The sequence below is a fragment of the Homalodisca vitripennis genome, unplaced genomic scaffold (assembly GCF_021130785.1).
Source record: "Homalodisca vitripennis isolate AUS2020 unplaced genomic scaffold, UT_GWSS_2.1 ScUCBcl_7360;HRSCAF=15021, whole genome shotgun sequence".
Classification (NCBI taxonomy): domain Eukaryota; kingdom Metazoa; phylum Arthropoda; class Insecta; order Hemiptera; family Cicadellidae; genus Homalodisca; species Homalodisca vitripennis.
The window spans coordinates 14,375-30,517 of record NW_025783473.1 but is presented as its reverse complement, the minus strand read 5'-3'; the positions used below and the strand labels follow the sequence as shown (position 1 = coordinate 30,517).

General features: G+C 34.5%; 1 protein-coding gene across 1 annotated transcript; it reads left to right on the top strand.

Moving 5' to 3' along the window:
* Nucleotides 1-1,442: 1,442 nt before the first annotated feature.
* LOC124374118 (zinc finger FYVE domain-containing protein 26-like) lies at nt 1,443-15,930 on the top strand (the record flags this gene model as incomplete). Its single annotated transcript, XM_046832413.1, has 8 exons — nt 1,443-1,623; nt 2,153-2,318; nt 2,849-3,036; nt 4,705-4,822; nt 6,574-6,791; nt 7,060-7,500; nt 13,761-13,980; nt 15,790-15,930. Coding segments are annotated over 8 exons (1,673 nt in total), but the record flags the coding sequence as incomplete, so codon positions are not given.
* Nucleotides 15,931-16,143: the final 213 nt, after the last annotated feature.

The window sequence follows — 16,143 nt, the reverse complement described above, 5'->3', positions numbered from 1 at the left end:
ATATCGAAGACCCAAAAATTATTCATGTAGCAATGACTTGCAGACAGTTCATAAATGTCAGTAAATGTAAGTTAGAACACAGTGGAATAAAATCTTCGTAGGCTAATTTTATTAACCCATGCTAAGCTCTGACTTATTTGCACATATTCCAAACTAACATAATCTTAGTTTTGTCCAGTTAAAACTAAAATTGGGATTAAACCCAATTGTCATTGACACAGGGTTCCTCTTACAACATCCAATCGAAATGATGTTGAGGCTGTGTTGCGTCCAATCAGTCCTGGCATACATAAACCCCGAGGTGGACATACCACCCTGCTGTGGATTCACAATGAATAAGGTACGGTACATCATCTCAAGATAACACCCCAATCTTTGTAATCCCATATTGCAATTCAGTACTAAGAGCATTACAACTTTTTTGTAAAAGTAAACTTACTAGTAGGGGAAATGAAATTGCCACAGGCTCTAAAATGAAAATCCTGAAATCTGAATACAATGTTCACCATTAATTTTTGATTTTTAACTTTATACCAAAAATTAAAAGCTATCCAGATCCAATTGGATCTTTTCGAATCCATACAATTTTTGTACTTGAACACAATTAGGACATTTGGGCAAATTTTGTCACATGCCTATAAATAATATACATGATGACTATTAATTACTTATGTCCTTAGTATGAACCATTGTTAGCCTAAATAAAATGTTCAGTTAAATCTAAATTTGTAACGTGCGATCTCTCGCCGGTCATACATTACGCGATAAAGTTCAGCTGTGTGATCTAATTGCGGTGGATTTTATTATTTTTTGCAATAGCAAATGTACATAATTTGATTATATATTCAAAGATTATTTATTTGAAATACTAGAGCTTTAAAATTTGTTATGTTTATACAAATTACATATAAACTCAAAATATAAACATTTTGCCATAATGTAAAATATTGTATAATTAAATTGTTTTTCATAATTTATGTCTATTAATTTTTTTTTTTAATTTATAGACATAATATTTTTTTCTACATATAAATATTTCTATTATTCTGACTTTTCCATTTTTGTTGAAGTGAAGGCCATGAGTTAGGTAGAAGTGTCTTGGAAAGAGATGGAGTGGAAGAAGGTTTAAATTTGGGTTTCTTTATGTTTTCAATTCTTGAGTTTATCTTTGGTTATTTTAATATCTAGGATTAGTCACTAAATAAAAACATGACTAATAATTTACATTGGTTATTTTTAGGCTTAATCCACGATTCCATGTCCGATACTTTTTTAAGTTTCAGAAACATGCTCAGCTTTAAAATTTATTATCCAGTATCTGAAGTTATACGTGTCCTTGTGCATAATTTTTGTGGCTATAATAACGGATGAGTTCTCTCTGTACTAGATCTCTCTTGGATTTTTGCCAAGTTAAGCTGTTCCCAGTAACGGTTCTGGCTCAGAGTGGGCTACTGTAGGACGGATTGTTTGCCGAGGTCGACCTGCTGGGCATGTTGGTAGCCTCACCTCAGACCTGCGCAATGCTGCCAACCGAACCTCTCCGAGGTCAGAGTTTAACAAAGTGCCCTGTCAACGCTGCGAGAGAACCTGCTCAGGTCCGAACTCTGGACACTCGCTCTTGAGGTAATCCTTCATTTGTGGTTTACTATTTACTTTTAAGAGAGTTGGGAAAGCTTAGCTACAACTTCTAACGGATTGTCGTAACTAAATGTTTATGCTACGGAAGAGGTTTTGACGTGGTCTGTGTCTAAACCTTGCATCACTTTAAACAGTGCAAAGGTTATTCTTCACTAATGTTTAATGGGTAGTATGAATTCTAGTGATCATAACTTATGAAACTAATAGATACAAATTCGGTTAATAAAATAATATTATGCTTATGAAAAATCTGTTAAAAATAGAGATGGATAAATTGGCATGCTTGAGTGGAAAACATAAATTTTGCCTAATTTTTTAAAAATGATAATTTTTTGTATAAAGAAAACTGATAGAGATTTGTCAAACTTGTGAGATTTTAAATAATTGTCCTTTATTGACATGATTGATTTGGAAGGATCAACAACTGTTATTGAGTTTAGGATGTTGAGTGTTTCATAGCTCCAGCTCCTGCCTAGTTACTTCTGTTAACTGTTATGGTGGTTGTTGGTGTCAGGTGTCCCACCAAGGCTGGTCTGGACTACAACAGCGTGTGGTTGGCTTGGGGCAAGTCCTGTCCTCAAAGCCGGAGCCTGGACGGAAGCCAGGAGGACAAGTTCGCCCACTGTAACCCTCACAAGAAGGACACGCAGATGTTGTCGGATATAATGCAGATATTACAGGTACTGCATATCTATTTGTTGCTGAGCTTTAGCAAAGCTGATCACTCGAGAGGCTTGAAAAATGTAATTTCTGTTCGTCTGACTTTGTGTCCTATTAGTCTGTCTGTCCGTACGATATCTTGAAAACAAAATGACCTTAGAATTTTTGCATGAACAGATATCCATTGATTGGCATTTAAGGGACGAAAATAAACTAGAAATAGGTATATTTAATTATTGTATTAAATTTTAATCACTGCAAATGTACAAGCTATATTGGCCGTCAGGTATGACAAGATCAACTTTTTATTAAAGAGTTTATTCATTTTTGAACCTCTAAAACTTTTTTTAAACAAAATGGTTAAGAGACTCGAAAATTCTATAAAAAACAGTCAAATAAAGGAGGTGACTTCAAAGTCAGTATTCGGAAGAAAAAATTAAAAAAATGTTGCTGTGTATAAAAATTTAATACAAATTATCCAATATTAAATCAAATGTTATATTTGCTTATAAGTGATTAACCTAATCAATGATTTCATACACCCATGTAGGATAACCCGCAGTTAACGGATCTGAAGAGTCGACTGGGTCGGCTGAAGATGTTATCGACAAAACAGGAGACTCTTCACACCAACCAAGGACTGGAGCCCAGGGTTTACGAGGAGTGCCTTTACTACCTGCGCACTTATGGCAGTTACGCCACCACCCTCTCCTTCTACCTCAACCAGAATGATATAAAGTAGTATGTTAGTCCTGTAGATTTATATTATTCCATACAGGAATTATTCTTGTAAACAATCCATGTAGAACATATTCTGATTGCTCCTTTGGTATACTACTATATTTATTTTCAGGCTCTTTGGTTGAATATTCTGAAATGTACAATATCTCTCTCTCTGTCTAATTACTTCGATGCACTTGTAGCGCCACCGGACTGGATTGATTTGACTGTTATGCCACGGAGAATACTTTTACTGTTATTATCATTATAACAACACTATTAAACAACAGTGAACAAAATTTTTTAAACACTATATATTGTTGTGTGAAAGATTATAAAATTCTCTACGATATGGTGGTATTTAAAACATTATTAAAGAACAAATTAACCAACACCAAAGCTGTGGAAAATAACAATATGATGTTGGTAAAACAGTTGTTGCAGAAAGTTACGAATAATTCCAATAATTCTTTAACACTCGATCACTGTCAAAGAAGAGATACCATACTATATTTCGATTACCAGTTTCAAAATGGTAGCACTCAGCTGAGAGCAATGATAAAGCAGTTGGAGACGATCTGAGGTAATTGAACTTGACCACCAGGTTTGATTCAAAAACGATTGCCTGGAAAAATAAATATTCGGAACTAAACACTGGAGTTGGCTGCTGTGAGAAACTATTTTTACAACAAATTTAACACAAATTCAATCTTTATACTGATTTTAGTACGAGTTTGAAGTATTGATAATTTGAATAATCTGCCAAACACAATGAAATATCTTTGACCCAAACTACGTAGTAATTTTTTGTTTAGTTCAAATTTTAATACAATTGTCTGAGAAGCTGGTGAAGAATTGTCAATGATTTATTCACTTGCATGTAAATTCTACTGTGATACACCAATTTCTGATGAATATCTGAACCATCAATATTAAAAAGTAGCTGCAGGCAATAATCAAACATTACAATGATTTGAGACATATTTCGGTGTCCAAGCTATTTATGAAGTATTGTTACACAATATCTGATGGTTATTTGAACTATTAAAATTTTTTTTTAATATCTGCAACTATAATGGAACATTACAGTGATTCAAAACAACGTATTTCAGTGTCAAGCTATTTATGAAGCATTGTTACACAATTTTCTGATGGTTTATTTTATCTACTAATATTTTTTTAAATAGCTGCAACTATAATCGAACATTACAGTGATTCAAAAACGTATTTCGGTGTCGTCAAGCTATTTATGAAGCACTGTTTAAAAAAAATTTTGTTTTCAGCTATGTTATTAGTGAAAAACGTTAACTTGTTGATCTTTTTGAGCAAGGCCTCATTTTTGCACCAGAGTTTTTTGTAATGACAGTTTGCATAAATTGTATTGTGTCATATACTCATAGTGAACCTTATGTCCTGTGATTTTAGCATCAAATTGATAATTGGGAAAAGGTACTATTTCTGGATCAAAAATTGAGTTCAAACTTAAATCAGCCCTTCGAAGGGTCTTGAAAAGTAGGTTTTAAATATAACATATTTCCTATGCCCCATAGGCTCTTCTAACTAATTACCAAAGGTAATTACTGTAATTGATTATAAACAATAATCTCGTAAAAAAATATTTGTCATTTTTAAGTCAATATTTTCTAATGCGAAAGTGTAAAATGACTATAACCGAAACTGTGCCAGATCTGCGGTGTGTTTGCTGTTAGAGGGGGCAGTAGATCTTCAGGTCTACCTAGAGAATCTGTTTTCTGCCCTGCTCTACAGTCCGGCAGAGTCACCGAGATGTACACCTGCATGGCCAGTATCGACAAGACTTTTACTGTTTTCAAGGTACTGTATTTTGACAATTACTTTTCATTTGTTTGGTTTCCTGTCTTATTTTCTTTCTATTTCACACAATCCAGGAAAAGGTACTGTGTTGGTTAACCGTCTATATGGCATGCTCGTGGGAAGTGCTTTTTACAAGGCTTTTTTTTGCAATTGAATATTTGGATTTCAGTTTAACGTATTTTGACGATAGTTCTCCACTGTAAATTAAAATATTTTCAGTATTTAATTTTAATAATTAAAATTGAGTTAGCAAAGTTTATGCCTGGTGTGAACTGGCAATGTTAGTTGCCAGTTATGATACTGGCCCTTTAATTCTAAGAACAAAAAACATTTCTTGTAGTAGCCTATTCATAATGTATTATATCTTATTGTACTGGCATGCGTAGAAAAATAAAATCACTTTAAAAATGGCAAAACATTTAATAAAAATCTGTTGTTTGAAAAAAGTACTGTGGCATTGTAAATAGGTAAATATTGATTTTGAAACCATTTTTAAGCATTTTTTTAAAATTAATCAAAAGGGACAGTTGTGGAATTGTGTGGTGTTTTACTGTTTTTTAACTAAACACTGAGTTTTCAACGGTGCTGTCAACCGTTAATTTGCCGTGCATAGAGATGCTCCACAGTCACCATACATGTAGCATGTTTTTTTTCGGGCCACCATGATCAACATCAGCAACTCTTAATTTACCAAACTGCCATGAATAAAGTGAGTCGACATCCCCAATCGCCACCACCATTCTCAGAAAAGTTACACACTGCTGAATTTCTCGCAACAGTGCATCTGGACACATCTAAAACGGATCAAACATCCTTATCATTATAATAAATATTTCTACCATACCATACCAACTGAACCACAATCAAAATATAAAATTTAAAAAATCACAGTAAATTCAAATGCTCAATAAATTGAATGAAATTAGAAGACAGTTAATATTCTGTTTCTAATGCCCAGGTAAAACTTCACCACATGCTTTTGGGATAGTTTTCTCAGTTGAACCGTCAGAGCATATGGCATGTGATAACACAGGTGTGGCAGTTAAGGGGTTAACAACTTCTTGTTTTCTAAATTTACATTATTTAAATTAATATCTTAAGAATTTTGGTTCATACCAGATCGAAAAAATTCTTGAAATATTTCAACCTTACCGTGGAAAGTTATCTTCAGTTTACAAATGTTGAACCAAAAACTGTTTCACAGCAGCACTCTGTCTGTTTTGCAGAACTTTGCCAAAAAATTATTTTTTAACAATACAGTTTTTCATTGTATTTAGTATTGCAAGTTCTTATTCATTAAACAAATTATGCATAAGAAAATTATAATTCCATTACCTGAAAACATTTTTCAAAAATTTTTAATTTTATTTTATAAAAGCGATATATGCTAAAATATAACTTAAATGATCAGTTTATATAAATGTACCCTTAAAAGTAAACAGTTACACCAAATTGCATTATTTTATCGCTACAGATAAATAAACTATAGTATTTTTAATAGGTTAATATTTTTCATGTTTTCTCAGAATTACTAGACTTTTACAACGCCAACTTTCTTTACATTGAACCCAGGTAAATATGTCTTTGCTGAATTTTGAACTAGATCTGAAATCTAGTACAAAACCTTTGCTTCTCAGAATTCAGCCTGCCCAGCGTACTGATGTTGATAAAAATAGTCATAGTAACTACATTTTATCTCCCTAATGATATTTTGATGTACAGGAGTATCTGCGAGTGTCCTGCGCGTACTGTGAGCGCCATCAGCTGTTCCACGTGTTGTATCAAGTGCAGGTCTTGACAGGTGACCACGTGCGGGCAGCCCTCACCTGCATTCACTTCTTCCGCCACAACGCACGCAACTACGGAGACTTGGCAACCACCAAGGGCCACCTGGAGACTGCCGTAGGCCACCTGCAGCAGCGCCCTCAAGCCCACCAAAGGTAGCTACCTCTTCACCTGCATTCACCTGGGTCTTAAGGGGTCCTGTTTGAGAAAGATATACAGATATTATCGTTAAGTGCTGTCATGAGCACAGATGCAATAGGCTGATTTTGTATACAAAATCTACCTAAAAGCTGTGGAAATGAATTTAGTGACATGAAAGAAACATAGATCACTTCATTATTAATTTTAGTGATTAAATTTTTGAATCATTATGTTTGGTAACAAAACCAAGACAGGATCTGACTCGGTACCTTAACTTGCCAGACTACAGCTGGAAGTGGTGGTGTTCTTGGCATCTGCTACGCCTGAGGTCACTTCGTACACACTGTTTGGTTACAGAGCCCAAGAACCCACTGGTGATGCAGTTGTCTGGACAGGATCTGACTCGCTACCTGTCCACTGCCAGACTACAGCTGGAAGTAGTGGTGTTCTTTGGCATCTGTTATTATGCCTGAGGTCACCTCGTACACACTGTTTGGTTACAGAGCCCAAGAACCCACTGGTGATGCAGTTGTCTGGACAGGATCTGACTCGCTACCTGTCCACTGCCAGACTACAGCTGGAAGTGGTGGTGTTCCTGGCATCTTCTACCCCTGAGGTTGCTTCGTACACGCTGTTTGGTAGCTCAGCACACCGAGTCAGTCTGGCCGCAGCTGTCATCGCCGCTGGAGATGATCTTGAGCAGAGTTTAGCACTTGCTACCAGGTCAGTAGAATTCCAGTATATGGGTTATACTTTGTTTTAAGATCTTTATTGATAAGGCAATCATATTTGTAACTTTGTCAACATAATGGATATTTCATAGGAAGTTTTAAAACCCAAAATTTCATGTCATTTATATACATAATACAAATCCGTGTTAATTCCACTACTTTTTTAAAACACCAATATTAGTTTTATCACAAAAATGGCTGTACCAATTATAATGATCTCTAATTTGTTGAATTTGTCTCCACCCTGAATAACATAACTATTATTAATATATCATAAAAAATCTGGTAAATAGAAACATATTTTTATACAGTAGTTTAGATCGATTGAGCCTGATAAATGTAATCAACTGTTCTGTTAAACACATGCGTTTTACTCAATCACATAAAAATTACTGGATTAATTGTTCTGATATTTTGTATGGACATTCTTAGGGATCCCTGGTTAACCCTCCGGCTGGCGCGCATTCGAGCCTTGACGGGCACTTTGTTTGTTTTGAAAGCTTCGTGCAGAGTTTTTTTAATTTTTTATCCTGTACAATTAATTATTGGAGAAAACACAAAAGTGTTATACATCAAATTACTCTGCAGAATATATTGTACAATATAAACATAATTATAATTTGACTTACCTGAATAATGGTGGATGTTTGATGGTCAGAAACTAGAAACTTTGTTTTTTCAAAAAACACTTTTTTATATTATGCCATTAAAAAAACTCAAAATTAATATTTTATTTACAAATCTAAAATATGCAAAATGTTTCACTTACTTATGCACAATAAGAAAATACAATAGTTATAAACACTTTTATTTTACAAATAAAATTACCGAACAGCTGTTTGGAACACTAACAGTTGCAGAGTCGCGTCACGCGGAAGTAGTCGGGAGCTTTTAGCGACCAGTAAAAGAACAAATTATTCATATATATATATATCAAAGTGAATACATTATTAGAAGGCTTGGGATCTTGTGTTAAAAGTGATATAACTTTTATATGCGATTCGAGCGGTAATTATTGGAACTATGATGTAATTAGTAGACGATGTTTAATGAGTCGTATATTACGACTCTGCCAGTTCACAGCGGGAAAAAATGAGTCGTAATTTACGACGTTGCCAGCCGGAGGGTTAACATATAGCCTTATTCCTATTTGGAAAGTCCCTCTGGGCTACAAGCGCCACTGATACATAAAGTTGTGAAAAACCCCCATCCTGGTCTATAAGCTTGCATTACAGCAAACTAATGTTAAAATTGAAAGATCTAGTTAAATCTAATTAGCTGTTCTGTATAAACATTTTTTTTATGTCAGCACAACAATATGTTTAATTTATTTAACTATTATTTTCAATTTGTTTACATTTTATAGTCTTGAAAACATATCATTTATAGTAATAACGCTTCTTATTTAAATTTCTTCTGCAACCACTGTTGAGCACAGAATAGGAAAATATCCAGGCAAGAAAATTAAAATCGTTAAAAAAAATATACTTTTAACTGTTCATTTTAGCAAATATAATGTATACAGTGCTTTGTCAGTACTGCATTACAGATATCAAAAACAAAGTTACTAACAATTATTGTTGATTTACAGATTGTTATAACACCCATATTAGTTGTCTTTTGACAGAAGTAGGCTCATCAAACCTGTGTTTGTATATATATTTTTAAAATATATATGTAAAACAAAATCAAATAATAAACGAATATCTACTTAAAATTGACAACTTAGAGAAAAACATCTTTGCTTTACAAAGAAACCTAAAAAAACATATAACATCAGAATCAGATAAAGAATCTCCAAGCTACACCAACTCTGAAACTCAAACTGTCCAAAAGGGAAATGAACAAAACATCAATACTCTTACTCCTATGCCTGACAACACAACCGTTTTTATTGAGCTAGCTGAAGTAAAATCAAAACTGGAGGAAGAAATTAAAACCTTAAAAATCGAAATAGCTGAAAGTAAATCACATTTAGTAGCAAAATCAAATAGCAATACAACACCCAGCACACTTTCAAAAAGCTACAAAAATACTGATAATAAAACATGTAAACGGCCCCAACCTCTGAATAAGAGCCAGCCCCTCTATCAAAAATAGGAGAAAATCACTTCAGCATCTCACTACAAGTGGCCAAGAGTAAGTCAGAACAAAACCCCCCAAACCAGCCAGAAAACACAAATAAAATAACTCCCATTCCCAATATAGGAAAAATATCAGGATACAAAACTTTAACAGAAAAGCTTATTCCCAAAGAGAGAATTCCGCCAATGACAGCTAAGATACGCGCTGACAATGAGAGTGTGGAAGACTTTTATGTGAAAAACATAGACTATTACAAAGAGGTAATCCACAAACAAAGCTCTTCAGTCTTGCCTTATCAGACTGTTCATCAAGACCCTGGATGTACTTCCCTACCAGCACAAGACAACGACAGCTCAAACCCACAAGCACGGGAAGGAAGAGACAAGGATATGCAGCAAGCGGTAACCTCATCAGATGAAATTTCTACTGGAATCGATCATTTTTTAGGAGCACCTCCAAAAAAACAAAGAAAAACAAGAAGAACAATAACAATCTATCACCAAAATGTACGAGGGCTAAAAAAAAAGGTGGAACGACTGAATCACTTCTTAAGCTCCGCTGAACCTACAATACTAATTTTAACGGAACATGGTCTCAACTCTAACAACCTTAAACTTACAAACATTGCAGGTTACTCACTGTTAGCACACTTCAGTAGAGGCAATCATAAGCTAGGGGGGGTAGCTATATACTTGGCAGACACTTCAAATATCAATGCAGAAGAGATTGATATATCTGACCATTGCTTGGAAGGCGAATGCGAATCTGCATTAGTCAAACTAAATGTAGTAAACCAATCAATCTACATAATAGGAATCTATCGACCACCAAGCGGATCAAGTTAATCAAGCCATGGATATTCTATCAGAAATTCTCACTACAACGCATGCAGAAAAACAAATCATTGGTAAATAATTGGGGAGATGTCAATATCGACAGATTAAAATTAAACTCCGACAACAAGATCTTTGAAGAAGAATTACTTTCTTATGGAATAACAAGACTTCCCCTCCCAGCTACTCGAATAACGGCAACATCAAAGACCTCTATTGACTGCATTTGTACAGACATTCAACACAGCAATATGGACTATAGAATAGTTGAAGCCGGAATATCGGACCACACAGGTCAAATATGCAGTCTTCCAACTACACTAGAAAAATACCAGAAGAAACCCTAGTTCTTTTAACCGAAAATTTAATACAGAAAACCTTGACTGCTTCAAAAGTGAGCTTGTAAATGAGGACTGGAGTTGTGTACTCAAGGCTAACGATGCTGAAGAAGCTTACAACGAATTTTTAAAGGCTGTGACAAGAACTTTAGATTATGCATGCCCAAAGAAAAGAATCAGATTTAAACACAGTTCTAAGCCAAAATTATTTATGATGATGAGGCTAATCAGCTGAAAGGTGAATATCTTAAAGCTTTTTACAAGTATGAGATGACAAGAAACCCAAGTGACAAGGATACAATGGTATCTGCTAAAAGAAAATATGACAACAGACTCAGACATCTCAAACTAAACAGCACAGAAGAACTCATAAATAAATCAAGTAACAAATCAAAGGCTCTTTGGAATGTCATCAATGCAGAAAAGCAATGTAAGAAAAAGCAGGACCACCTTACTCGATTAGAAGTGAATGGGAATATAGAAGAGGATCCGACACGCATTGCTAATCACCTTAACAAATATTTTGTGGAAATTGCTGACTCCACACTGAAAGAAAGTCGAAATCAGCTATACAACCCAGTTATTGTAACTCCTCTGAACAGTAAACCAGAACTCAATTTATCACACCCCTCACTTTAACTCCAACTGATGAAAATGAAGTACTGAAGACAATAGCTACCCTTAAACCTACACTATCTTCTGGCATAGATGAAGTTCCAGCTAAAGCTATAAAAACTCTGTGCGAATCAATTAGTAACACCACTGGTCTATATTATTAACAAATCATTCAGTTTAGGCCAATTTCCTTCTGCTCTCAAAATTTCAAAAATTTATCCGAAATTCAAACAAGATCTACTACAGACCCAAAAAAATTACAGACCTATTTCACTGGTTTCAACCTTCTCTAAAATAATAGAAAAAATTGCTCTAACAAGAATGTTGAATCACTTTGAAATGCATGATCTATTAACCAAAAACCAACATGGTTTCCTTAAAGGAAGATCAACCATAAGTGCAATAACAGACATAGTTGAATCTATTACAGATCAACTGGAAGTAAACAACCTTGTTTCAACAGTGTTATTGGACTACAGCAAGGTATTCGACTGTTTGGGCCACGATCTAATACTGCAAAAACTGACTGGCTTGGGATTTCGAGGGAAGGCAAGAGACTGGGTAGCTAGCTATCTGAATGACTGTAGACAGTCTGTGGAGGTCCAAAAAACATTTATTGGCAGAAAATCTACATTCAGATCAAATGCACTACAGTAAAAAGAGGAGTGCCCCAGGGCTCTGTTCTTGGTCCTTTCTTGTTTGTGCTTTTTTACAAATGACTTTCCCAGTTTTATTAAAAATGACAACATAGAGGCAACAATGTATGCAGATGACACTACATTAATTATCAAAAGTAACAATTCACAAGACCTGGTCACAAACATTACCTCAACTACTGACAAAGCACTTCAATATTGTCTCCAGAACGATTTAGCTATCAACCCTAAAAAGACGATACATATAAATTTTAGTCGCAGACAAGATGACATACCCGACATTCCTAACATCTCTACTGACCAACAAGCAAGACTGCTAGGATTAACAATAGATGCAGATCTCTCATGGACTAGTCATGTAGATTTACTGAGTAAAAAAGCTAAGCTCAGGAATGTATGTTATATAGAAGAGTGAAGTGGATAGGAGGTTTTGCTGCAGCTAAAGCAGCATACCACGCTCTAGTAGAATCCCACATCCGCTATGGATAACTCTGTGGGGGAGGGACATCTGAACAGAATCAAACAAATTCTTGTCCTCCAGAAAAAAGCAGTAAGGGCACTAGCTGACTTAAGCTCAACAGAGAGCTGCAGAGAAGCCTATAAATCGTTGAAGATCCTAACGGTCCACAGCCATGTACACATACATGCAGTGGTTATGCATGGGGACCAACTGGGACTCCCTAGGGGTAAGGATATACACACTCCTACAACACAAGAAGAGCTTTGGACTACCACCTTCCCTTGCACCATACCACCAAGTACACAAAAAAAGCCATCTTATGCGGGGCAGAGATTCTACAACTCGCTGCCAGATTTCTTGAAAACGCCTAATGAGGGAAAGATCTTCACAGACAACTACAAAAGCTGGCTGATAGCATATATACAGCCAATATAATACAACTCAAGAATTTTTTGATTTGATTTGATCTGTAAAGCAAGAAACCTCAAGATCATAAACTTTGTAAAATTGACGCCATTACATTTCCTTGTGATTTTTGTAAATAAAGAGATTCTGATTTTCTGATTTTTCTGATTAAACTAAATCAAATTTCCAACCACTAAGATACCACAAATGTGTCCTTGTTGACTATATTATAAATTTTGTAAAACATTTTAAAACACCAGTTTTTGTGATGTTTTGTTTGTAAAATGTTTTTAAATGATCACAAACACAATTTGTATATAACTTTTTAAATATGAATTATAAAATGTATTAATCCTTAATGCTACCATATTTTGTACTTCATTCTGGGAAGGAACATTTGCAATGTATCATATATTGTGTACTATTGATTACATTTTAATAATATTATTACCAAACTTTTATGTATACAACTGTTTATCATAATTTACAGAGGATAACCGGTATTTGTTTCATAGCATTAGTAAGGTATCCTAACATTATAAAGGGTAGAATATCAAATTTTGAAGCTTTTGGAAAAGATAAACAATATAAATATTTTTCTTAGTGGTGTTGGGGTTGGTTCTTTTCCTTTCTTTGATGGTTCAAAAATGTTAGATTTTATAAGTTCCTCTCTAATTTTCTGATTTAAAAAAATTCAACACTATGAAATATAATATAAAACAAATTTCTAGGACCAAATTAATAGGCTGAAAAGCATTTTATTCCATGGCCCTTTGAGGGAATCTTGAAAAATGTATTCTGTTTTTTTGTTTATGAAGAACTAAGACCAATGACATAATGTGATTGTGGTTATTGCGCAGAGTGACAGAAGATTGGCAACAAGGGAAACCGGCTGTTTTGTGTCCAGCAGCGGCTCAGTTGGTGAGAGCAGGTCGGGCCAGTGTGGTGCGAAGGTTGGTAACACTGTTCCGGTCAGAGCCGGAGCTCTGCAATGAGCTGTTGATCACTGCACTGAAGGAGCACCCACAGCAGTCTGACATTGATACTCTGATGGCCCTAGTTACCGGTGTGCCTTCCAAGGTTAGTTAGTTAGGTTAGTTAGGTAGGTTAGGTTAGTCTCTATTTAGTTCATAAGGACATTAGGGCAAGAGGAGTAGATTTAAGGGTAAAGGACATTTCACCATTTTTAATCCTCAAAACCACTCCAAAGTATACATTGACAGTCGCTAAACACTATTTAACACTTTTAGCTACCCTAGTTTGGCTACCACCAACGATGAGAATCTGGAAAAGCACGGATTATGCATGAATTTTGGGCTCCAGGAAACGTGTGGATTATGGGTGGATTTTTATAATGTTCCTGGAATTTTTACTACGGATCAATCGTTTCTGACACTCGGTGCCGCGGCTCTTTTCACTTGATTTTGATACCAACTGAAGTGTTTAAATTACGCTTGAAAAATCATGATTTCACAATATTATAACTAGTGATATGGGAAAACTGAATCTCTAATTTATTAGGACTACTAGTGATCAGCAGTATGCAAATTATCAATTGCTAAAAGGTATTTTTTGTAGTGGTTTTGTGTATAACAACTATTTAGAAATATTTAGTAACAAAATAACATTATTTATAAATAAAATATTAATTGAATTAATTTAATTAAAATTTAATTTAATTAATTTAATTTTAATTAATTAAAATAACATTATTTAATTTAATTTAATGTTCTTATTCTTTGTCTATATTTGTCAATGCCAAAACAGACGATCGCTAAATTTTTATTTCATCTGTACGTACTTTGTTTTGTTGTTCATAAATAGATTCTCTATACATTTTTACGTCAATGGAATATACTCTGGAAGCTCATTTTATAATCTACCATTGTTATTATTTGAAAAGATAAAAAGATATAGGTTAGATAGATTTTAGATGAAAGTATTTGATTTGTTTGTTGATTGTACTGAACCAACCTTGTGTATCGAAATCATTGCCATGTACTGAAAGTTTCGTCCACCACAGACCTCTGACCCGCAATGTTGGACTTTATGCTGCCCCACAGTAGCTCTGTTCTGTGTTGGTATTTGTTTGTTCTCTTTATTTTTCCCAATTGTATGTATGTATTTTCCAAATATTACAGAAGAGAAAATTATTAGGTATACGCAATTTTATGTTGACACAGAAATAGAAACTAAGCAGCTTAAAATAATTTGTAGTGATAAATCATAACAGAATTGCTCTCATATCACTAGCGACGAAATTTGCTAGACCACTGCAGCTTCATATTTCTTGCAAATATAGGTGGTGATAATAAACCGACTTACACTTGGCACTTGGCGTTAAGGTTAAATACAGTATTACATTCATTTATTTGGTTTGAAAATAGACTAGAGAACCGGAAATGTTCAACCTGGAAAAACCGAGAATTTGAAAAGAGGTTTTGAGTGGCCAGCATGCTTGAGGCATAGTAAACAGTTGCTATACTTTACATATTAAATTTTAAATAATACCAATTTAGGCTTCAAATTTAAATTTTTGTAGGTTTTAACGTACTATTGTTTTTCATGGTCTTTCATATAAGTTTACCTCATTGTATGGTATGTAATGGGACATGTACCTGTTTCATTTCATTTCACTCTAAACATTCACAAAAGTTTAGAAAATATATAGGAATTGCTAAAAATTACAACAGAAACGTAAACCGCATATCTGATAATCAATAACAGACGACTGGTGTGACAAACGTTATTTTATAAACGTCCCAAAAATAGTATGTTGAGCTTAAAAGAGTGTTAAGTTTGTCAAGTAAAACGAGAAATTGTAAATCATTTACATAGGCTATATATTAAATATTGTGGTTTTTTCTGAAATAGTTTAATTATGTACAGATCACAGCTATGATAGAGTGTGGCCAGCTAAAGTCTGCGTATCTGCTGGCTGTGAAACATGACCGGCTCTCGGACATACAGAGGATCATGGAAGCCGCAGACCAGTTGGGCCCAACCGCTCATCAAGAAAATCTGCCTTAAAAGACTGAACATTCCAGACGAGTCTTAGCTCACATTATTTTGTAAGCCAATGAAAAGATTGTGTGATTCCTTTACAAAATCTGTATAAGCTGTACATAGACGTCTGAGAAGTGATATGAAACGTCTCCTTTAATTTATTATGGCTGTTAGTTTTGTGATTTAGATCAGCATAGTCTTGCAATAATTTAGTAATGTGTCTTCCGCCATTGTTTT